This window comes from Aulostomus chinensis, chromosome 11, assembly GCF_037954235.1.
Source record: "Aulostomus chinensis isolate RoL2024-O1b breed Wild chromosome 11, RoL_Achi_v1.0, whole genome shotgun sequence".
NCBI lineage: Eukaryota > Metazoa > Chordata > Actinopteri > Syngnathiformes > Aulostomidae > Aulostomus > Aulostomus chinensis.
Window position 1 is genome coordinate 5102449 of NC_141330.1, and position 24546 is coordinate 5126994.

The 24546-nt window shown below is 43.4% G+C and overlaps 2 protein-coding genes and 1 long non-coding RNA gene across 9 annotated transcripts in view; 2 read left to right on the forward strand and 1 right to left on the reverse strand.

Moving 5' to 3' along the window:
- LOC147252939 (lamin-A-like) overlaps positions 1–11199 on the forward strand; it is a 40994-nt gene extending 29795 nt beyond the window's left edge. For all 4 annotated transcript variants that reach the window (XM_086217866.1, XM_086217865.1, XM_086217867.1 and 1 more), the window contains 11 exons: positions 1774–1930; positions 3165–3290; positions 3903–4073; positions 4563–4688; positions 4976–5196; positions 6430–6724; positions 7068–7175; positions 7316–7435; positions 7534–7590; positions 7716–7889; positions 9028–11199. In XM_086217866.1, the coding sequence (XP_086073992.1) occupies positions 1774–1930; positions 3165–3290; positions 3903–4073; positions 4563–4688; positions 4976–5196; positions 6430–6724; positions 7068–7175; positions 7316–7435; positions 7534–7590; positions 7716–7889; positions 9028–9063 (1591 nt within the window). In that variant the 3' untranslated portion in view covers positions 9064–11199. The remainder of the gene's footprint in view (positions 1–1773; positions 1931–3164; positions 3291–3902; positions 4074–4562; positions 4689–4975; positions 5197–6429; positions 6725–7067; positions 7176–7315; positions 7436–7533; positions 7591–7715; positions 7890–9027) is intronic.
- Positions 11200–11792: 593 nt separating this feature from the next.
- Positions 11793–17579, forward strand: LOC147252940 (uncharacterized). Of its 4 annotated transcripts, none has more exons than XR_015118516.1 (5): positions 11793–12246; positions 12373–12472; positions 12555–12774; positions 16940–17063; positions 17453–17579. It is a non-coding gene; the product is annotated as an uncharacterized LOC147252940 (long non-coding RNA). The 4 variants fall into 4 exon arrangements; XR_015118514.1 differs by lacking the exon at positions 17453–17579 and adding an exon at positions 17146–17309; XR_015118515.1 differs by lacking the exons at positions 16940–17063; positions 17453–17579 and adding an exon at positions 15108–15208 and having other exon boundaries at positions 11822–12246.
- pear1 (platelet endothelial aggregation receptor 1) overlaps positions 14270–24546 on the reverse strand; it is a 56903-nt gene continuing 46626 nt past the window's right edge. Inside the window, exons 13-23 of the mRNA XM_086217869.1 lie at positions 24173–24275; positions 23451–23603; positions 23230–23361; positions 22624–22755; positions 22205–22324; positions 21678–21896; positions 20485–20594; positions 19705–19831; positions 19136–19198; positions 18126–18320; positions 14270–15546 (exon numbers count right to left, since the gene is read on the reverse strand). Coding sequence (XP_086073995.1) covers positions 15407–15546; positions 18126–18320; positions 19136–19198; positions 19705–19831; positions 20485–20594; positions 21678–21896; positions 22205–22324; positions 22624–22755; positions 23230–23361; positions 23451–23603; positions 24173–24275 — 1494 coding nt within the window. The 3' untranslated portion in view covers positions 14270–15406. The remainder of the gene's footprint in view (positions 15547–18125; positions 18321–19135; positions 19199–19704; positions 19832–20484; positions 20595–21677; positions 21897–22204; positions 22325–22623; positions 22756–23229; positions 23362–23450; positions 23604–24172; positions 24276–24546) is intronic.

A 24546-nucleotide genomic window follows, 5' to 3' on the forward strand; every position in this document is an offset into this window, starting at 1 on the left:
TCTGGGTTGTCCTTTTGTCTCTTTAGTTTGAGCAATGAAAAATCTGGTAGACATTTATATAATTTTCTCAAAGCATCATTGTACATCTGCAAAACATCAAGGATTTGTTTTCTCTGGATTTTATTTTAGATTCTTTTTTTCTTCCCTGGAATAAAAGTCCCATTCATTTTTTTTTTTCAGATTATCCCTGAAGCTTGAAGCGAGCGTAGTTCTGCTGTTCCGCTAGTTCGATACGTCTCTTTGTTCTGGCTACTTCCAAGATGTAGAGCTGTTCTTTTATGTACTGTAGAACTTGTGACTGTGTGTATTAATGTTGTTGATTGCTGCATCATAAAGCGATGAATCAGAGTCCTGTAAGATTATGATTTGATCGTTTTCGAGTTGTGTGTTTTTTCCGGGTCAAGGAACTTATGTCTGTATTGGCGTTGAACAATAAATCTGTCGCTGACTGCCTGCCTGTCCCTACTCTGGCGGCCCTCACGCCCTGCTGGCAGCGACTAGAGGACCTCTGAGGTCTGTGTCAGACGCCTGGAAGCCATCTCCACCAGCAGATGGCCATTGTTAAGAGACAATGAAGATTTGCCCGCAGGACCAAACACAATAACAGGGAGCTCATTTCCTTCTTGGCCCTTCGTGTACCACCTATGCTGCTAACAATCTTCTACTCCTCCTCCTCCTCCTCCTCCCTCTTCGTCTTCTGCTGGGAATGTTTACTTTTTTTCCATAAGCATATCCAAGTTGTTTTTTTTTCCCCCCACCAGGACTCCAAATTGGTTCCTGTAGCGATGTTAGAGAGGCGGCGCAAACGAGCACATGTGCAATAAACGTGCATCCCTTTAATTGAATGCAGGTTCCCTTGAGACGGAGCTTAGTGGGCACTAACTGTTGTCTGTATGGGCGGCTAATAGCAGCGTTTTGTTGGTGTTGGCCTGAGTTCAGGTCACATCAGCTGTGGACAACTGCTGCACTAACTGTATGCTATTAAATTGTCTCGCACAGCCTCTGGCATTGTTCATCAAGTTTCATGTTCAGTAGCAAATGTTCTCTCGTGTTTGCATTAGAGATTTAGGCTTGGCAGCCCCTTATGATCATGCAACCTTTATATATTTCTCCTCTTATGAACTGTTTCAGCATTTCTGTGTTTCCCTCAGAGCCCATCAGAGCACACTTTGAGATGTTTGATAATGTTAATTGATTTACAAAATGTTAAGTATTTGGACAAAGGAAAATTAAAGCTAAAGGGTTAAGCTTTCAAGGAGTTTTATTCCACGTCTCTATTAGCTACAGAAACTGAGAAATAAAGGTTTAATGAATATTGACATTTTCCAGAAAAGCCTCAGGTTTTATGAGGTTGTTTTCAAACACTGCCTGAGGTTTTAGTCTGTTTTGCAAAGGGCAAATTAGGTCACGATGAGTTGAATCAGTTGAAACACACAAACACGGAGAAGACAATCGTGTGAGCTCCTCACAGCGAGCTTCACTCATTTGTAAAATTTGACTACTATGGTGAGTAATTGTAGGTTAAATGCTGCCGAGCCGCATTTTTCAGCTCCAGTGGATGTCTAGAAATAAATACTGTAGAGGCAACAGTCAAACTGGTGCAAATTTATTTGAAGCATCAAAGCAAAGTGTCTCGACAGCCACAACGTGGACCGAACAGAAACACTTGCAATTAGGGAGCCCAGTCCACCGACAGGGATGTGACAGACGTAACGCAGGAGACGGCGTGCTCTGTAATACCGTCTAAATCTCATCCGTCTTGTTTCCTCACAGGAATGGCAAGAAGGAGTCTGACCTGGAGGCAGCTCTGGCAAGGCTGAGGGACCTGGAGGCCCTGCTCAACTCTAAAGATGCCTCTCTCACTACTGCCTTGGGGGAGAAGCGAGCCCTGGAGGCTGAGGTGAAGGACCTCAAGGCTCAGCTGGCCAAGGTAAGAAAAAAAGAAGAAGATTGAAACGGAGGGCTTATGTAGGTGCTTGAAGTGGTGATGGGCACATCTGATGGTTCAGAGCCTATTAAAAACAAAAAAATGTCATAAATTATGCAGTTGTGGCTATGGGTATCATAACACTAGAGATGTGCTAGCCTGTTCCGATACCACTGAATTTACATGATTCTCTGTACTGGTTTGGTCTCCATCGCTGCTGTTGTAAGAGCATCGTAGCCAGTTTGAGAACATGAGCATTGTGTGCAGAGAAAAGAGGCTGTGGCTGCAGACACTGCTAGCTTCAGGGTGACTAACTAAACTTTAAACAGTTGACGAGCAGAACAGTGGAGCTCGGCTGCGGGAGTCTTGAGGAGTTCGAGCATTCACTCACCAGCAGCACGCTTTAACCGTGCACGTTCAGGTCCGTGCAGGGCGGACGTCTCACTTGTCATCTACCGTAGTTTCGTTTCAGGCCGAAGGAAAAAACTCTGCCGTGCTTCAGCTGGAGAAATTATCCCAGCCACACACACAACCACGGTCACTCTCCAACAACCCCGCGAACACTGCTGTAGTACACTGGTGAAAGCGCTGCCGTCTCCATATTCTGGCTGTTTTGTTTTGAGGGTGTTTGTTTTTTTTTTTCCACCACAAATCCACAAGCAGACTTGTTGCTCCACCCGTCGCTGTCATTCCGGCTGTTGCTCATGTCCCACATCTCAAGCACCTTTTATATCTGTAATGAAGCATCGGTTTTGTTGACATCCCAAGTTGTGGCACGGCAAGCGAGACTAGCATCAGGATTTTATCAGCTGAAGAGGGAAGTCATTCACATGTCACGCATTGTGTATAGAAACAAGACTGATGTTCAGATCTGTTCACCAAAGATGATAATACTCTGGGTTCCCAGCTGATAAAAAAGCAATCAGTGCAAAACTCACAGTGCCGGATATATGAAATGACTTGGAGAGGGTGCCCTCTCTGCCTTCTAAGCACAAAAATACCTGAATGGAAAGAGTAATTCTGTGTAAACCCTCCAGGCAGTTGATTATGAATGAGGACAAGGTGGCGAGGCAGACAAGGCTGCACTCCCTGTTGTTTTATCAATGAATTTCACCACAGGACTGATGAGGATACAGTTGTGGCCTTGCTCCATCTAATGGCAATTTTCAGGAACTGGCTGCATCAAAGAACCTTTCTGATTCCTCTCCATCCTCTCTTCCCTCCTGCCCCCTCCCAGTTGGAAGGCAGCTTAGCCGATGCCAAGAGGCAGCTGCAGGATGAGATGCTGAGGAGAGTGGACGCCGAGAACCGCCTGCAGACCCTGAAAGAGGAGCTGGAGTTCCAGAAGAACCTCTACAACGAGGTGCAGTATTTCACCTTAGCCTTTCTATTTTCATTTAGCTGCCAAGTCATCTGTCCTACTTTTCGTCTTTTCCACAGGATATTGATTCACTTCCAACCACCTACTTGTTTGATTTGCATTCCCCCCTTCAGATCCACCTGACAGAGGCACTTTTCTGTTGCTTCTCACCTCCTTTGCTTTATTTTATCTTCAGTTTTTCACAAAAATAATCATGAAAAAACATTGCTCGCAGAAATAGGTTTAGCTCTCAGTCTGCTATAATAAAGTTAGTCTTTATTTCTTCCTCTAGTCAAGCTGCTCCAAAGTGTAACATTGATCAGCATTTCATTACAGGTTCGTAGAGAAGTAGCTTCCTCTGCTGGAGGTCTGCAAAAATGACCTCACAGCATCAAACTAATCAAGGGAAATGTGTCCATTGACCACAGCAGGTTTAGAGGCGGAGTCTTAATGTTTATATGAACTTTTGAATTGAAGACGTTTTTTTTTAAATGCTGTTTTGAAATCTAAAATGGACTTCTCTCACATCAGTGTTTAATCCCTCTAGCCTGACAAGTCATGTAACAAAGACAAAAGAAGTGTTTTTCCAGCATCTTTTCCTCCGTCTTGTAACAGGAGCTGCGCGAGTCTAAGCGCCGGCATGAGTCTCGCATCGTGGAGATCGACAGCGGGCGGCAGCTGGAGTTTGAGAGCAAGCTGGCCGAGGCCCTGGCCGAGCTGAGAGCCCAGCACGAGGAGCAGGTCAGCCTCTACAAGGCAGAGCTGGAGAAGACCTACAACTCTAAGGTAATTGTGGATGCTGCAGCAGATGCTGCTCTGGCGCCCCCTAGAGTCATATTAGTAGTTGTCTAAACTGTTGCCTTGCATTTGCAATTAAAATACACTCTTATGACAAATTCATTGTCAGTCTGTGCCTTTCATCTACGTTCAGAAGAGAAATTAATTTCAAGGGTGTAATTGTTATCCTGTGAGACACTTAACGAGCAGTGTGAATCGCAGTTTTAGTCTTTAGAATTTGCTTGTGAATTAAATCATTGCTAAAGAGTTCTTCTCTTAGAACCCTTGAGAAAACCTAGTTAGGTTTTCATTCTGGCCTCCAAATATTCAACCTAAACGGAAGAATGGAAATTAAATATGAACTGAAGAATTTTGAAATGGGTGAAAGATACCACTCAGTATGATGGGAAACAAAACGAACACAACTGTGATAGAAAGTAGTTCACTATAGTAGACCGCCGCTGTTGGCTGACTGCGCTGCCTCTGTCTGTCGGTCAGTTGGAGAACGCTCGTCAGTCAGCTGACAGGAACAGCCACTTGGTGGGCGCCGCCCATGAAGAGCTGCAGCAAACCCGTGTTCGACTTGAGGGCATGTCAGGCCAGCTCACCCAGCTCCAAAAACAGGTACACACACACACACACACACACACCATCTGGCTGTCAAACCATTGTTATATGTCTGGTCAAGGTTTACTGGCTACACTGCTGTGACCGACCTGATGGCTCCAAAGCAAAGTTCTACCAGTTCTTCACCTCTTAACTCCTTTGTAATTGTTAAATACTGAGCTTCTCATGCTCAAGAGAAAAAACTGGTGCTGCCAAGTCTTAATTGTCTTAACTTTTGTGTGTGTGGCTGTGTGTGTGTGTGTGTGTGTGCGCGCGTACTTGTATTTTAATTCACTTCATGTCAGCTGTCAATGAGCGAGGCCAAGGTGCGGGAATTGGAGGAGGCTCTGTCAAGAGAACGCGACCTGATGCGGCGGCGGTTGGAGGATAAAGAGCGGGAGATGGCCGAAATCCGAGCCCGCATGCAGCAGCAGCTGGACGAGTACCAGGAGCTTCTAGACATCAAGCTGGCCCTGGACATGGAGATCAACGCTTACAGGAAGCTACTGGAAGGAGAGGAGGAGAGGTGAGCAAAAGCTGTCCTACAGGCTGAAACTTTATCTATACCAAGTACACAAAGGTCAGACTCCCCTACTCCATAGTTCGGACGGGGCAAGTGCGACTGGTGAGTCCAAACCCTGGTGGACTTAGAGGATGATGTAGCTCTGTAGATTGTCTCGGCTCATCCTTGCAGTACGTGTTCACCCAAGTTATCTGCACTCAAATAAACCATTCACAAGATGAGAGGTGTTGCCTTTCAAACATGATTGTAACAGATTCACAAGAACACAAGTGCAGACAAGAGCCAGAAAGAGGAGGGAGGTTCCTTAACAAGTCTATATAATCGGCTACTGAACCTTAAGGAGGCACTGCTTTAAAACATGTTCCTCATTACAGAGATGGGATAGAAACAGTAATGTCATTATGATATTTGCTTTGCCAATTAATCAGGAGTTGATATGATTAATAAGCACCAGCTCCAGTAGAACCCTCCGTGCGGACATCCGTGGCGGAGATGGAACACATACTGTGTGGTTTTGCTGTGAGGGATTCTTTTATGGTGTGGGTCCTATAATCCAGTAATGGAAAATCTCTGTTTTACAGTCTACAATTAGAGGACTTTCCAAGCAGAAACTGCAAGGGCTGAAAAGTTGCTTGAGAGACCAAAAGTGATTCAAAGTTAAAATTCCCAAATTGACAGCATAAAAAATAAATCATGTTTACAGTTTTATGGTTAATTTTCTCTTGCATGACGACACGACAAATTCAGCTGTCGGGATTATATTAAGGCTTATTGTTGTGCATAAATTGGGGTGTGGCCTCTTGAGTTGTAGGTGGGGTTGCATCTCATTCAGTTCAGCTCAGGAGATGGTTACCGTAGCCATCAGCCAAGATGGCCATGGTCAAAGGGTGACATGACACTTGCTGTGGTTCTTTATTACATTCGATGCGTCAAAATTGTACCTAAAAATACTTGAAAAAAAAATTGAGGACACAGCAGGGACTGACAAGCTGGAAGTTCAGCAAAGACAAATGAGGAAAATTAACTATAAAGATCTGTGGAAGTGGTTTCCCACTCAGACAATTAAATATATGATCAACAGTCTTTTATTAGTTACAAGAACGAGATGTTTCTCTTCAGCTCCTCATCAGGCTCATGTTGACATTTGCAGCAATACAGTAATTTAGAACTGTCTCACCTGGTTACTCCAGCTCCTTTTTAAATATCAATAATTCAAATGTTCTCCTCTGTTCCCAGGCTGCGTCTGTCGCCCAGCCCTCCACCCACGAAGGTCATAGTGACACGGACCTCCAGCCACGGCAGCCGCCTCCTCCACTCCTCCGCTAGCGTCCCCAGCAGCCGTAACTCCTCCGGCACGGGCAGCACCAAGAAGCGCCGCCTCAACGACAATGACAGCGAGACCTCCAGCCTGGCGGGGGGCACCGTGACAAAGACCCGCATTAGCCAGCACGCCTCAGCCAGTGGACGCATCACTGTGGACGAGGTTGACCTGGAGGGCAAGTTCATCCGCCTCAGCAACAAAAGTGATGAGGTAATTGACTCAGAACCTTCATGAAAGGTTATTTTACAGAACTCGAGGTTCTCTTTCAGAGGTAGCAATGACTTGCTGCTGCTTCTTGAAGTGACACACTTGGGCGTTCTTGTATTTTTTTCTGGGTTGAAAAGAAACTGAGCAAAGGGGAAAACCAACTCACTTACCTGATTCGGACCAACTGTTTTCACAGCTATAGTCTGACTAATCCAAGTCAGATTAGAACCAATGCCTTTGGGTATTTTTTTCTACTTAGTTCCAGGTGTCTAGCAAACGTTGGGCCTCACGTTCTCATGATGTCTTCAGATTCTCCACAGCTGTAACTGCCTTTTCCCCTGTGCAGGACCAGTCACTGAGCAACTGGCAGGTGAAGAGGCAAGTGGGAAACGCAAGCCCCATCACCTACAAGTTCCCCCACAAGTTCACCCTGAAAGCTGGTGCTGCTGTCACCGTAAGTTCAAGAGCTTTCCTGAACTCCGTTTTATCCGTGCTCTGATTCTTGTGCTCCTTTTGTGAATGAGTTGGAGCTCAGCAATTATTCATCAATCATGGGATCTCTTTCAAAAATTACTGGCATTCTGACTTTTTTAGATCTGGGCTGCATCTGGCGGTGGAACCCACAACCCCCCCACCGACTTGGTGTGGAAGAGCCAGAACTCCTGGGGCACCGGGGACCTCCTGCAGACCATCCTCATTAGTGCCAACGGAGAGGTCTGACTTCACATGTGGTTGTTTGGATTTCATCTAACATCTCTTATGCTTCCTAACTACATTAAAATGTGATTTTCCTTCATTTCATCCACCACCAGGAAATGGCCATGAGGAAAGTGACTCGCACCCTGTTCCAGGATGATGATGAAGACACGGTAAGCTCTCCCCTGATTTGGCAGCTCCTTAATAATCCAACAAATCTAACACCCACCACTCTGTGAATCAGACACTCGACATCCCTGTCAGCAGTGTTAAGTGGCCTCTCGTGTCGCCCTTGCAGGGAGCTCACAGCACAAGTGGTGCAGACAACGAGTACAACCTGCGGAGCCGCACTGTGATCTGCGACGCCTGTGGGCAGACGGCGGAACGTGGCGGCGGCGTTTGCAGCAGTGGCGGTGTACCTGAAGGCCTCGTAGGACATTCCTTTTTCATGGGTACAAACGAGCCCAGACAGGTGCTGCACAGTTATATTTTTTTAACCATGATCTTTATAACACTGCATAAAGCTTGTCAGAATTGTGTTATTATACCAAATAACACTTTAGTGTACTGTACTATTGAACTGAAGAAGCTAGTGATTTACATGTCACATTTCGGATCAATAGGGGGGAACAGTGTGTTGAGAGGAACAAGGAAATGCTAGCGTCTTTAGCATGAAACATGCATTGCTTCTCGGTTAAATATTTGTTGTGGTTGCACACATGAGGATAAGTTGTGTTTATCTCTACTACTTTAATTACACGCTGCATCAAACTAAAAAAATAAATCACTTTGTATCTTAATACAGTTGAGTTGGAGAACATGTAGCCTCAGCAAGAACAGCTTTTATTTTACAGCTCTGTCATAGCCTGCAGTCACAGGGACCATTGAAGGCTAACGCTTCCGTCAGGCTAACGACCTAACATGAAAAACGTATTCAGCACGTGGAGAAATGCAGCGAAAACAAGCTTGGGGTAAACCATGGTGATGGCCTCTCCCTGTTTCTGGGGGGAAAGCAGCAATGGCGTTCCACCAGGTTTACACCCTTCCCTTTAAAGAGCCCCCCCTGGTGGTTGGGAGAGGGGCTGGGGACTCTGTTTACCTGTTGACTGACACTCCAACACAATTTCTGTTAGTCAATGAGATATAAGAGTGTTACCCAAGGACGATCTAAGATTGCTGCTTTTATCAGTGTTTTTTTTTTTTGTTCTCACATTTAGAGGGAACAATTCATCAAATCACCCTCCGAATAAAATCTCTGCGTGTCTGCCTGTGGGAGCTCTGTCTGCTCTCTCATCAAGCAGAGTAACATGAATGAACGTATTTCAGTTTCCATCAGCCGCTGCTATTGTGAAATTTCAGTGCCCATTTAAATACCTTAATGAAACTCTGCTATTGTGACCTTTTTCTCCCCTGATGAGTTTTCACCTCCAAGGTTATATTTCATTGTGAAAATAATTATGTTTAAAACTTAATAGAACAAGCAGGGACCTTGCGGGACTTTGGCATGATGACACTACTTACAGATGTTTTTCACAAAAAAGTTACTGATTGTTAATCTGGATTATTTCTTTTTCTCGGTGAGTACAACTAACCTTTGCCGTGCCCCCCAGGGTCGTGTCAAGCCGGAGAACTGCTCCATCATGTAAATCCAGACGACGCATCGCCTGAACCCACCAACTCCTGACGCCAACATAGGAGATATCTTTTCTACTGTTGGGATGTTTGTCTTTATGTTTTTATATGATCTTGTCTTATTTTGTATTCACATTAATCTGCAGGTTAGATTTGCTTGGAGGTTTGGCGAGGGGCACAGGATTTTCATATCCAGCTTTTGTATATCCAAGTTATTGCATGCACGCTCGTACCGTCTGCTGCTCCGCTCTGCACTCTTCGTCTCCCAAACAGAGCTCCGTTGACCAGTACCTCTGCTTCCATCCGAACCAGGGCTTCACATTTAATGGCCAAGCTGTCAAAACTCAACACGCACAGCTCGTGAACCCTGTCAGCCCCCGGGGTGGGGGGAGAAATATTCCAAAGCCATACATGCAACCAAATCGGGGGGGGGGGTTGATTATGATTTCCAGCCATGAAAAAAAAAATTAAACCTATAACGTTTATGCAATAGGAATAAGTTTTCTTTTGTTTTTTTGTTATTTTTTTTGAGGGGGGAAAACTGCTTTGCTATTTTTATATGATACAGAGAAAATAACCAAGATATATATAATTATATATATAAATAGAAGATATTTTTTCTGGGAAAAAAACGAAAAACAAAACGATGTTGAAATATTCTCCAAAGAAAGCCAAAGTACTGAAATCTCAGGGTGTTCAGCAGGTACTGTCAAGACACACGACTTTTTCTATGTGGATGTAGTTCATGCAGCTGTGATGCACTCGGGGGGGGGGGGGGAGAATTAGATGAACTTTTTTTTTCCTTCAATTCACAGCTTGACTGAAAGAAATATATGTTTGTTTTGAAGGTCTATGGAAATGATTTGCTGGAAAAGTGGATGTTTCTGTTGGAGTCACATGTGTGAGTTTTATTATGATGCCTTGATATTATTTCCACTTATAGGACAAGGCAGAATTTGATTTCTACCAGGGTTAATATCAGGAATAGGTACTGTACTTTGCTGAGAAAGTGCCATGTATGCAGTATTTATAGGATTTGGTAGTTATTCAACCAAATCGAAACTGCTGTAATACAGAAATATTACAGCTCTTTACAAGAAAGAACATTGTCTAACATTGCTTCGTACTTTGTCACAGATTCTAAAAACAAAAGTGCCTTTAGAAGACAGAAAAACGGCATCAACAATCCGGTTTTTGCTCCGTGCTTTGTGTTGCCGTCTTGTGACCGTCAGCCGTCCCCTGGTTTATGTTCCTTCCCCCAAAATAAAAACTGGTCATAAGGGCTTTTCCCCCTTCTTTTCCTCAAAGCTTACTGGCTTTCCAAATTCCAAGGCTTGATATTTTTCTTTTGGGGGGGGTGTCTGAGAGGGTTTGTATCCTTTGTGACTTCATGTGGCTTCATGCACTGCTTTTACCGAGGGCTTTTCCAGTTATGCGCAGCAGGTAGATTTGTACTGTAATCTGGCAGCTCAAATCATGTATACTCCAGAGAAGAGCATATCGAAGCATTTATGGAAAATACTTGATGGCTGTTTTATTTTTTATCATACTTTAAAAGTGTTTCTGCCAAATAAGATTATTGTTTTGCGCCTGCAGTAGATGCCTGGTTTCTACATTTTGATCCCAAAGTGCCTTCCTAAGTCCGACAGTCATCAGAGAAATGGCCAGTTCCAAAGATTTAGAAGAAAGACGGAATTCCATGTTCCTCATTTGTACATGACAAGTTCGCAGTACTTCATTGTGCATGTACACAGGAGTTGCATTACACTCGGGTAATGGGCCTTTTTCAGAGGCCTCTCTGATTAAAAAAAAAAAAAAAAAAAGATATGTAAAGCGTTTTTTTCTTCAAGACGGCTGCGGTTTAACATTCGTATGCGATATGTGTTAAAAGTGAAATAACTTGTTACCTGATTCAAACCACCGATTTTCTGTAAAGGCCTTAACTTGTAAAATCTCCAAGGTGGCCTCATGAATCCTTGTGACTTGTGGCCGTTCATGCCTGACGTTGTAATTCGCTTTTGTGTCCCACCTGTCGTAATCCTTCCTATTCATCATCATGAAAAAAAGCCATGTATTCAGTCGATGTAATGACTGTTGTTTTTTTTGTGCTTCTTTTCTAAAAAAGTAAAATTCTTTTTTTTCCCTCTGTTGATTCGTTCATTGTTGTTGTTTCTTCATCTGAAGATGCTGAAAAATCACCGCTTAAAAATGTATTTACAACAAACATAATAGGGTCTTCGCCTGAAGTACCTTCAGGCTCAGGCCCTAAATGTACAGAAAATGTTTCCATGGTTAAATTACGAAAAATAGAAAAGTTTTTTTTTTTTTTTCTTTTTAAAAAGGCTTTACCACACTTGTTTTAAACACTCCCGTCTCCCACACACTGGCCTCTCTCTCTCTCACGTTTCTGTTGTATGATTGGCAGTATCATTAACTTTTAGTTCAGATTTTATTAGAAACACATTAAAGCTTTTCTAAAAAGAAGAAAAAAAAGCTCAAACATGACTTTAACTGACTACATGACATGTAAGAATTCAGAAACACAAAGAAAATCCTGCACATTTGTCTTGTGTTGCATGTCTTTGTGGCACAGTGTGGCATCAGCCTGACAGCCACTAGCAGTCTTTGACAGAGGTGCTGCTCTGATATTTACTATGCCGCTTTAATGTGGCTTTAATCAACAGTTTTGTGATGCTTTGCAAAGTTAACATTTGATTTAATCTGCAAAATGAACCGCTGGATATGCGTTTGGTCACACAAACAATGAACATGTAGGAACTTTAACTTGGTTTTATTGCCCATAAATAAACGGATTGTGACGTGATGAGCAAAATGAGACGTTCACTGTCCCTCTCGGTTTCCTGTACCAACATGTCAGCAAGTGAGGGACGCCGAGGGAAAACCATAGTTTATGACGCTTTTGGCGCGAAAGCCCAGCTGACGTAACACGGAAGTGGTAAAGCCGTCCTCTGCCTGCCCGTAATTCCGTTAGCAACAAACAGCTAGCGGTGGTTTTGAAGTGGAGTCCGCTGACAAACGCAAGCCAGCGGCTTCAGGCGCTAAACCGAGACTCCACCACAAACTCCGCTCCGCTCCGAAAGCATTAAAAACTAAAGTTGGAACTTGGGAGGCTCGTCCGGTTACCGGGGTCGGTGACTCACCTGTCCTTCTCCAGAGGTTTTCTTCCCTCTGAAAAGGTAAGACATTACCGCTGTGCATGTGGAAAAATGTTTGAGTGACAACATGGTTGAGGACGCTTGCGTCCTTGCTTGCGTGGATGCTAAAAAGGGTAAAAGTAACGAAACCTTTGCAAAATCACGCAGGTGCATGCAGGTGAGATGATGAACAAACGGTGAAGCTCGTCAGTAAAGTGGTGCCAACTGATGAAAGAAAGTTAAACTGCAGCTACTGAAGCCATTGACAGTAAGTCGTTTATTTCCCAGACCGACTGTGTCAAATAACAGGTGGAGCTGTTGATAATGGTGACAAACCCGCTGTCTTTCAGGCTCCAAGGGTGCACTGGTGCTACGGTGTCACTGCTCTATTGTTTGCCAAAGACTGCAGCCACATCCCTCAGCTGCAGAGAGAACTCTTAGGGAAAGTCTGAAGCCTGCTGGGAGGCTCCCGGGAAGGAGTCGTCCAAGGTCAGATGACCCCAGGGCTCTTGGACTTCTTCCTGGAGTTGTGCCCCCACCAACAAATGAACTGGCCTCCACAGTCCACTGGTATGTCTGTCACATGACCACGGTTCAAACATCTCTCACAGGGAGCCATTGTGTGATTGGGATACATGCAGCAAAGGTGAAGTCCAGAATACACACGTTGCACTGGACTGCAGCATCACTCATCTGCAGTGCTGTGGACATGTTCGAGTGTCAAGCTCAAGCTCCTTAGCCACATGTTGCATCACACGCTATACTGGCTACTGGCCCGACTACCAATCCTGGTTCACAGCTCCATTTGTTTACACTTTCCAAAATAAACTTTTTATGTATGTATCAGTATATGAAAAGAGTATAAAGCTTGTAAAAAAAACAAGGGTCGGGTAATTAAAAAAAGACTTTACAACAATAAAAGACTTTGCATAACAATTACTACTTTTTTTTTATTATTATTATTCTGACGTAATGAAATGAAGTTTGTTGCAGCGTGTTTGTCCAAAAACAATTACGCACGATGTGCGAGATAGAAGTGAGTGAAGATGCGGAGTCAGCAAGGTAGGTGATGCTCCTGTGAATGTTAATTACCAACATTTGTGGGGCCCTTTGTCAAATAACATGTCACATGTAGCGGTGACTGTGCGGGTTTTGTTTGAGGGGTAGTAAACAGGTAGTATTTGTGAGGTCACTGCTAGTATTTTCCTCCAATTGTATATTTTCCCAGCTGCAAATTCATCCGAGTTGAGACGAATGACGCGTCTTTAGTTTTATTGTGACACGCGGTCAGTGGATTATGCAACGACAGTGAATGTGTTTTCTAGCTGAATCATGTGAAACAGAAGTGAAACTAAGGTTTCCAGCTCTCAGTGTTTTCCTTTTGTTTTCAGCACTCCAGGGGGAGAACGTTTCTTGTGAAAGTCAACTTGTGAAAGTGTCACATCCCTTACCTGTGAATCACGTTGAATCCCCCGCAGTTCCATTCAGGGCCAGTGGTGTCAGTAATGAGATTTCCGGAAGTTCCATAGAGGAACCTTTTTAAGTAACAGCTTTGTGAGCATAAACGTGTCACTGTGGGTTAGTATTTACAGAACACCTCTTCATCCTGACTCAACGAATAATAATTTGTATTGATGTTTAGGTGAAATGATTATTTTAGGGGAATTCAACAGAACTGGGCTTAACTACATCAATAGATTAAACGCAGTTGCTCGATGAGCCAACCAGGGTTTGTGCCAGATCGGTAGCCATTGGGAGAGTGCATCCTTCTTACTCGCACTGATAAAATAACCTAATCTGGCACTGTGATTGTTCTGGACATCATTCAGCTCTCTTTTCTGTATAGAACATGAAATCCCACTCCTATGTAATAGGACTCAGACTTTTTAAGAACACTAATCTTAATAATTTGACTCAAGATCTGATTGCAGTGACCCACGACGGGTTCCAGCTTGTACTTTTTGTTGAAGATGCCGGCAGTTATTTTTTATTCTGAAATCACAAGAGTTACTGATAAACATGAAACCTGGGGAGAAATCAATGTCAAAGGTAGACATTTGCCTCAGATCTGATTACTCTCTTTAATCAAAGGGACAAAGTGTGGAAGATATACAGGAAAAGCAAAGATCCAGCCGAGTGGGACAGCTATAATTCCCCTAAGAAATTTGTGTAAAACAAAGGTGAAGTCAAACTTCTGTACAAAACGAAATATGGATCATCCAAAACGGCTGTGGAAAAATATATTCTCAATAAATCAAACAGGAAAAATGACTACCCAGATTATATTCAACAAAAATAGAGGAGCCCTCCATGACCTCAAAGGTCCTTAATCTACACTTCTCCTCGATGGCAGCTCTAGTGTTTGACCCTCCTACAGCTTCTGGCTCTCCTCCCTGCTCCCCCCCCCTCCCTCCAGAAGTTCCTTTCTTTTTCCAAAAAAATAGTCAGTGTTGAAGCTCAACTTGCAGGCAGTGAATCAGCTGGTATTAAAACACGGTACTCTCCTCACTTCCCCTGAATTAAAGCGATAAGAAACAGCAGTGCATAAAACCCAGGAAAGTAACAATGTAATCTAATTGTATTGCAATATTTTGTTTTGAAGTTGTACTAAAAATCAAAGCGATAGAATACATCCAAAGTGTCTTGATTTTAAAAATTAAAAAAAAAAAAATAGTTACAATATATTTCACTTTCACCAAAATAAAGCAAAAATAAAATACATCCTTGGCAGTTAAGACAGAGATAACTTTGAAGTCTGAATGTTAAAAAAGTCCTGTTAAAACATGCGCAATAGCTGATCAGCAGCAAGCAGAATGTGTGGAAAATTATAATTCCAGCATGTTTTGATGAGTTCACAAAGTTCCTCCCTTTAACCATTTAGTCTTTTGGCGTGTTTTTCCAAGTGGAAGGTGAATGCAGCAATGGTTCCACTAGCATGGCCACGGTCCAGCCCTCCTCGCTGCAGCCTGCTGGCGCCCCAGTCTGGATGACAAGTCTGTCACGGTGAGACAAGTACCACGCTGTCCCACAGGGGGGCAGTGTTGAGTTAAAAGTAGAGCAACTGTTTCTCGGTGGGTCCCACCTCAGCTGCTCTGTGGGCGTTTTGACCTCTGACTATCAGAGATGAGCATTAAGTTTGCCCTTTCTTTTCCAGCACAGGCCTGAAATCCTCCCTAAAGTTTGTCTTCAGTTGACGTGACTATCACTGCGGCGCTCTCCTCGGGGAGGGCGGGCGGCGGACCGGTGGCAGGTCGTAGTGTCCCGGGATGTGGCTGTTGACGGGGAGGTCATAGTGGCTCTGGGGGTCCTCATGAGGAGCGTGGCCAAGGGAACTCTGGCGCTCTGGGAGGGAAAGATTAACAAACTGGGTGAAGTTTGAAGTCACATCCTTCTGTGTTCTCAACGACATTCAGTCATTAAAATCACGCATCTTTTGCTCATTTGGTTTTGTCTTCCGCTTAGTCCTACTTTAAGGGTCGCGGGGGGGCTGGAGCCTATACCAGCGTCAACGGGCGAGAGGTGGGGTTCACCCTGGACAGGTCGCCAGTCCATCACAGGGCCAACACACATAGACAGACAACCATTCACACTCACAGTCACACCTACGGTCAATTTAGAGTATCAATCAGCCTCGTCCCCTCTTGATGTCTTTGGACTGTGGGAGGAAGCTGGAGTACCAGAGAGAACCCACACAGGAACAGGGAGAACATTATTTGGTTTTGATTTCAGCAATATATTATCTTAGATTTTTATTTAAATTTCTACAAAGAAAGCTTTAGCATGGGAGGCGGGGGGGGGGGGATTATCCAACACGCTGCTGAAAATTTACTGAGGAGTAAAATACTTCAACCTTAAAAAAGTAAAACTTGTCAACTCAATGCAGAATTTACAAAGAAACTAAATAAAATCAAATTTCCCATCCATCCATACATCCGTTTCATTTAGCTTCAACGTGTTCTGGCGCTCAGGAGGCGACAGATGGAGACTGAGATCTTTCCAAAGTAAAGACAGTCAGTTTGGAGGGAGCGAGAAGCAGGAAATACTCGGCGAGAGCTTCGGGTGAATCGGGTCATTCTCTGTTTGTCTTGACTGAGGTTACAGATTGGTGATATTTTCCTGAAAAAAACCCTCCAAGATTTAAAAGGAGCCAGACTCACTAAACATGTTAATCAGGTCTTCACTGGTTTGCCTGATGGAGCTCACTTCGCTTTTAATTCTAAATTCTAAGTCCAAGGGCCTCTCAGTTTTATGCAACACTTGCTCTTATTCAGTTTCTCAAGGAAAAGCCGCGTCAACGTCTATTTTCCTGTCCATAAGTCCTCCTTTTGAAGGGAGTGAAAATGGCCTTCAAACCAGAAAAAAAAATGATTGTTGTCCTTCATTAGAGAAAAATGAGTTGAAATCAGTGAGGATTTGGACTCTACGAGCTGAGATTTGGCCAGTTTACCATCAGGGCGTGCTGGACCAGCTGAACTGGTGATTTGGACTCTACGAGCTGAGATTTGGCCAGTTTACCATCAGGGCGTGCTGGACCAGCTGAACTGGTGATTTGGACTCTACGAGCTGAGATTTGGCCAGTTTACCATCAGGGCGTGCTGGACCAGCTGAACTGGTGACTAAAAGAACAGCGTAGGACCCCCAGCATTCCTTCCGCCTGCTCTTCTTCACGTCAGTGTCCCTTTTCCACCTCCTCATTGCTTATTCATCAAACTTCTTCTCCCTCTCCATCTGTCAGGAAGGCCACCAGACAACATCCAGCCCTCACGTTTAATATTCAAGACTAAAACAAACTCATGAAAGGAGGCAGACGTGAGCATGACGATGGATATTAATCATGCACCCCTCAAAGACAGACCCAGGTGCTTTGACTGCCTCATTGAGAATATTTTAATGCAGAATTAATTTTTTTTAAGTTGTTTTTTTGTTTTTTTTTCCCAATAGCTTCATGTCATGGGACCAAGGAACTCCAAATAAGTACCAGACATTCGTAAAATTGGCATAAGAACACCTTTTGGTATTGCATTTTATTGCATCTTCTGTTTAAGACGAATATTTTAACGCAAAAATTATTCTTTCCCCTGTAGCTTCCATACCATGTGACTGTGGGTCTCCAAAGAAATATTACAAATTTATGCTAGACTTGACATTAGGAGGCAGTTTCTTTATTGCATTTTACAAATATCTCAATTTCATATGGCTATCTTAACAGGAAATTATTGAAATTTTTTTTTTTTTTTTTTTTTGGAAGGACTTTATTTTAACGTGACCGTGTGCTGTTGCTGCGAGTTCCTGAGACGGAAATCCAACTTCATGGGGCGTTCCAGTTGAAATTTCCAAGTGGGAGCTTGGAACCTCCAACCTTCCAGTATAAGTGGAATGTGGCCTTTTTTTGAAGAAATTAAAAAAAAAAAAGTTAAAGAATGACCTGTTTCAACCTTTTAGGTCTTCCTCAGCGGTCAAATGTGGAAACAATTATTAAGCACGCACTTAAGAAACTTGCTGGGGAAGTTGAGTTGTTTTTTTTTTTTTTAGTCCCTGCCTTCTCAAATGGTTGGGGGAAAAAAAGGTTTTCCAATTACTATTGGGGTTGGAAGATGGCAAAAAAAAAATGTTTTTTTGACACAATCCTCTGTTCTTCAAATGCTTTCCCCCCCAAAAAATCTTAAAATTATTTTAATGAAAGTCTGTGATGCGATACACGTTATGAAGAGCAAAGGCATTCCTGCTGTAGCTTTGTTTCCTTTAAATTCTTCTTCTTGGAAATGCTTTAATACCTTTTTAACTCTGAAATCTTCTGGTCTTGGCAGAATGAAGACAAATTAACTGCAAAAATACAGTTCCTCCTTGTGATCTGCAACATCACATGTAGTTTTTTCTTCTTTTTTTTTTTTTTGAGTGGTGAAACAGTAAAACTTGCTCACCTCTGCGTAATGAGGCTGTGTGGAATGGCGGGGGACTGATCTCGGTGTACGCGCGCTCTCTGGGCACTGCCGCCTTCATCTCCATGTAGCTGCTCTCCGGGGGGCAGAAGGGCAGGCCGGGCAGGTCTTTGATAGTAGCGTAAGGGTTTTCACTGTTAAGAGAGCTGCTGCTCGCCGCCACGGTGTCCTTCAGTTCTGTCGCCACAGGACAGAATGAGAGTGAGATGTTAAAACATCTTCAGCACACACAAAGACAGAGAGCAGAACTCTGCTGGCTCAGGATGCTACAACATATTGTATGTCTTTTAGTTCAATTTTAGATGTTCAGATACATTTACTGAAATGTCAACAATGTGTAGATGCTACAGTTCAGACATTTTATCAGACAACCATGTATTTATCTACTTACGTTGGCATGCTAATGAGCTAGCCGCACACTGAGAATTCAAAGCCAGTTTATTGTGGCTAATAACAGAAAAACAAACCAAAAATGACCTCTTATGATGTCAGAATATGGTTTTTAAATGTGGCAATACTTTCATTTAAGGAGAGGGAGATGTTTTCTCAACGCATTTCGATTCGTTCCCATGCGTTTTCAGCTTCTGTGACACTGTGCGTTGTGCTAAATGCTAACATTGGTATGCTAACATTAATTGTCTAAGATAGCGATCAAAGCTAATTTAGTTCTCATTCTTTTGGTAGATTGAAATTCAGGAGATTGAGCGCAATTATTTCTATACGCGCCAACCCATCTCAAAATTGTTAAGACATAGCCCGAAGAAAAAAGGTGGACGGACAAATGGGCTAACAAATATTTCTAGCTTGTTGTGGAAGATTAAGCTAACCACAGTTTATGACGTGTGGTTAATGGTTGTAAAAGCTCAGTTGTCCCCAAATGTATGCGGACAGTTAATCTTTACTGCATTACGGCACTTATTATTTTCTGCAGTAAAAGCTTGGTGGTGTCATTTATTATCTTTACTTATAGTGAAAATAGAGGCGTAAATTACCTTTGTTGTAATATTTTCCGAGGCTGGCGCTGTAGCTGTAGCTCCGATCAATTCCAAAAGCTCCTGGAAACAAGAGGACATCTTCATTTTCATTCATGGCAAACTGATCAAAAGCGTATACAATGACGTCTCAGCGTTTCCTTTCATTTCATTATGTATTTATTATTTTTACAGTCTCTTTTCAATGTAACTGTCTGAAATGATTCTCTATCCAAAAGAAAGCTTCATGGCCAATAAACCTTCCTTTACACCTTATAAAAAAGCACTTTGTTTTTTTCCTCCATACTTGCTGTGCATCTGTTTCAAATTTATGTAGAAGGAGGAGAAATCTGTTATCAATAGCCTTTAATTAATGCCGGTATTATTTTATCGCACAAATCCTTTTTTTTTTTTTTTCGTACTGAAAGAATGTGCTGTTTGCTTTTGTCAGGAGTTCAGGAAACCAACGCTTTACTTTTACAAGCTTGTAAACATTAATTCACTCTTTTCACTTCACTCCTCTGCTGCATACGTGTGCAAAGCAGCAGAATAAAGGGACTGAGAATCGGACCAGCGTCATTGAGACGGACCTGAGTCTTTGCGGGGCTCGTGGTGTTTCCAGTCAGCGGGCAAAGTGGCGTTGCTCTCCACCCCAAACAGGCCACGCCTCTCTCGTTCCATGTTTTTCACACTGCAGAACAGCTGGTTGTTGGTGTTCTGTACAGAGACAAAATTATAGTCTTAAAAAAGATCAATATAGAGGCGAAGTCTGGTTCCGTTGTCTCACAGTCAGGGGATTTAAATGTCTGAAATAAAGTCTGTGGTTAGCACTAGCTTCAGGTGTTTTAAGGCAAACGTGGTGATATACAGAGGTAAATACCACGCTGAGTTTAGAAGCATTGTCATGTGACCAAACATGACGCATGTTTTAACAAGTAAATGTCATGACTCCAAAGAAAAGTGAGCAGAGGTGGGTAGATGATTTGTGATGACCTTGCATCCATGGTGTAGTGCGTTCGGAGCCCAACGTTAGCTCTGTACTGTACTTCTGCAGCTTCAACTGCATTTTCCTCTCAAAAATCACACAAGTGTTTTTTATTTGGTAGGATTAGAAAAGAGAACAACACATAAGTCTCATTAAGTTTTACAGAAATCCAGCGTAAAAATCGCATTGGTTATTGGTCGAGGGAAACCATAGCGATACTAACTTTTGGGTTAGCTTTCAATAAGCATGTCGTGCCTGTGGCATTGTATAGAAACACATCCTTGGTAACATTGCACAGCCCTGTGTAAATGTTGCCCGGATTCATTAGTTGTCCTAAAGCTGCTCAAATGTGCATTGCAGCAAGTTTCGGGTCACAGAAATTCACCTTGATGGTGCGATCGTGGTTGTTGGGGAGGTGGGGCAGTGGAGGCCTGTTCTGGCTCAGTGTGTGGTAGCTGGGGTTGGAGTAGTAGTGGTGGTAACTGTGAGGAACATCTGCAGGCCAAAACAAACACAAAGAATCACATCTGCCACAGTTAAAATACCTCGAGGTTTATAAAGTGCATGTCTGTGGAACAACCAAAACCGCATTATGAACATGCAACCTCAACATCAAAACATATTGATCATTCTTTTCTACATGCTACAAACGCTAATGTTTGCTGGCTAGCATTGGGGATGGAGTCACTCTGACCCTTCTCACTTTTACAAGCACAACAACAGAGCATCCCTTTCATTTCCCTGCTCATCTCTGTGCTTGTGATAAATACAGCAAGTTCAACATGCCTATGAAGTAAATTAGCATTTTAACATTTAACGCAGCTGCTTGCATCAGTGTAAGGGCAGTACATCATCGAAAAGCAACATGGCTTCATTCATGTGAACATTGCACAGAACTCCCTGAGCTCACAGTGAGAAGTTTCCTAGCAATAACTTTTGCATTACATGGTAATATATTACATTCCCTTGTAATACAGTTTGTGTTACATATCAATCATCTACGTTCGCTTACAGTACTTTGGAATTACCTAACAACCTGCTGCGATTCTATTCTTTCTTAGCGGCCCTACATTTTTTATTTTATGTATATTTTCTTATTTTTAGGTGGCTCAGAGGTGCAGTGGTTAGCACTGTCACCTCCCACAGTCCAAAGACATCAAGAGGGGACCAGGTTAATCCAGACTCTAAATTGACTGTAGGCGTGGCTGTGAGCGTGAATGGTTGCGTGTCTCTATGTTGGCCCTCCCATGGACTGGTGACCTGTCCAGGGTGAACCCCGCCTCTCGCCCAAAGGCTGCTGGGATAGACTCCAGCCCCCCCACGACCCTTAACAGGATAAGTGGTAGAAAATGGATGGATGGATGGATGGTCTTATTTTTACACTGATCCATGAGATCAACCTGGTATTTCAGGGTTCTGGTTATGGCTTTTTTTTTTACATACAACTTTAACTCAAATCCGTAACACAGGAGCTATATTTTCAATACTCATGATCAGCCATCTGTTCACCTCTACATAAAGTTTCCTGTCACTTTTGGTGCGTCATGTGACCTACTAAAAATGTCCTTCATGCTGTACCTGGAACAGCGTATTCAGAGTTGACTGTGCGGCTGGTGGAGAAGGAGACTGTTGGCGTGTTGTTCTGCTTGTCCTTCTGCCTGCGGCGGTACAGCAGCAGCAGCACCAGCAGCAGAACCACCAGGATAACGAGGACGACGATGCCACTGATGGCGCCCCACGACTCCTTCTCACCAGGAGGAAGAGGAACCATAACGCTGCCTGCCGGCTCGGCCACATCTGTCAAACGGGGTGAAAAGAGACGAACACGTCTTAATTTTTTTTCCACCTCTGAGACGGAACATGCAGGAGGAAATGGGTCAGTCTAATCCACTGGATTTAAAAATGGAACATTAAAGCAGTGGCATCAGGTTTGTAACCATTTTCCAGGAAACAAACCAAGCGAATTAAGTGGAAATCTGTTATGTATTGCTATCAGTTTCAAAAATTAATCCCAAAAGGCTAAAATATGTGATTGAGGAGACTGCAGGGAAAAGTCAGTGACAGTGTTTTCAGTTTCTATATTCATGTGGAACTCATATCTTTACCTTGTTTACAGTCCGCTGCAGTTTCACACACACACTCCCCGGTAAATCGGTCACAGATGAAGTTGGTTGGGCAGGAGCAAGTCTGGGTACAGAATGAGCCGAAGCGTCCTGGACTACAGGCTGTAAAATACACAGAACATCAACATCTTCATGTCTGCTGCAGAGATATTACTCTTTCTCAAGATACTGGCGCTGAAAATCTTCAACCGCACGTGTTTAAAAAGGCTCTCTTACACATCTGTTAGGAGTTTGGTGATAACAGTTGCCTTTGTTCTAGTAATATCAGTAAGTTACTAACACCAGGGGGACCGTTTCACTGTGATGGTGGAGTGTAACAATAAGCTGTGCTCACTCAGTTAATCACACTACATTTACTCTACAATTCCCCTTCGCCGCTTGGTATATGAAGTCAGACTCACGTATGGAGCAGTCGGTGGCCGTCCAGCCGGGCAAACACTCACAATGACCGTCCCGCTGGTTGCATGTGGAGTTGTTGGCACAGCTGACGCACACTTCAGAGCACTGCTTGCCATAGTAGCCAGCTGGACAAACTGTAACACACACACACACACACACACACAACCTGTAAAATGACCTGCAGTCGCTCATGTGGAAAGTAAATGCTTGAATATTTAAGCTTCTGAGATGTTGCAGGAACTTTGTCAAGTACACATTAACTGCTTTATTATTATTTATTATTACTGCTGGACTGCCCCCCGGTTTTATTGTATTTGCAGTCACGTAGGTTTTATACTAATAATTCAGAGCAAGTCTTTATTTTCATGTCCCTGGAAAAAATAATTATTAGGTCATATGACCTCTGAAATCCAAATTGGTACCAGATATTAGTACAAGACTGCCAATATAGGACATACCTCCTTTTGTATGTTATATTAATATTTTAGCGTAAACCAAACATCCAAAATGTGACAAATTCTCACTGTCATGGCAGGTGAGACTTCAACAAACTTGCTATTTATCACTTAAGGCCTTCCAAAGACCTGCAGATCCCCGGCCACGCCCACCTTGGTCACAGTTAGGTCCGGTGTATCCTGGAAGGCAATCGCACTCTCCGCTTACGTGGTGGCAGCGGTAGGACTGGCCACACGACGGGCAGGACATGCTGCACTGGTCACCGTACATACCAGATCTGCACTCTGGGAGACGGACAGAGGTTACAACGGTGTCAGGGTTTGTACGCGATCAGTTTTACTATGTGTGTTAACCGACCGACAACAACACTCACTGTTCTGACAGGTAACTCCCCAGTAACCTGGGCGACACACACACGCTCCAGTCTCCCTCAAGCACGTGTCACTGTTGGGGCAATGTTTGAAACAGGTCTGGTTACAGTGGCGCCCCCACAGGCCCTCTGAGCACGGCTCCCTGCAGCGGGGACCTGAAGGAAAGAGAATTACACATTCACCTAAATAAACGTAAACACTTATTTAACTAACCTGTAAGCAACTTCTTAGTGCTTAAAAGCTTCAACTAAAGACGAGTCTGACTAATTAATCTTGTGGAGTTAATTAAATCAAAGGATTTAAATCCAATGTCAGAGGATGAAGAAATTGTGCTGCAGAAGCAATTTGATGTTGGGGGGAAAAAAACCAAGCACACTGGTCAACCCAAAATATCTTTATTATTAGGGCCTGAGCCTGGGGGTACTACAGGCAAAGACCCTATTATGTTTGCTCGTTTTTACTATACTATCTTATTTTGCCGTCATGTGCACTAAATCTCTAGTGTATCTCTGTAAAACGATTTGGACATTTTCTCTCTGCTGTTAGTAGTTTTCTTTTTAATACATGGAGGTTTCAAAGCAAGGCTGTACGGATCCAGTATTGGATTAAGAATGACGACATGCTGCCCCCTTTTGTTAGTGGTTCACTCAGCTCTGTTGGACGAGGCTTATCTGTGCTACTGAAGCCAAGCTGGCAGCGACATCAGGAAGACGTCATCACTTACCCCACCAGCCTGGCCGGCAGTGGCACTCCCCTGTGACAGCTTGGCAGCCGTCAGCGTGAACACAATCACACCTCTTCAGGCAGCCTGGCCCAAACGTGCCCATCTGCACATGTGAACAAATGCCAATGGGCAACAAATTGTCAGGGGAATCTCTTCAGCATTCAGCCAGACTCTCAGTCAGAGTCAGACTAAATACTACACTGGCAATGTGTTGTTGTATAGAAAGCCTGGCAGGTTGGCACGGCAACGACAAGGGCAGAACTCGTCCAAAACACAGATTAGAGCGTGCAGAAGGTGAGGTAGAGGAGCTGGACCATCACAACACACGTTATTTACGTATGATTATCACCGTCATGATTTTTTTATTAGCCTTA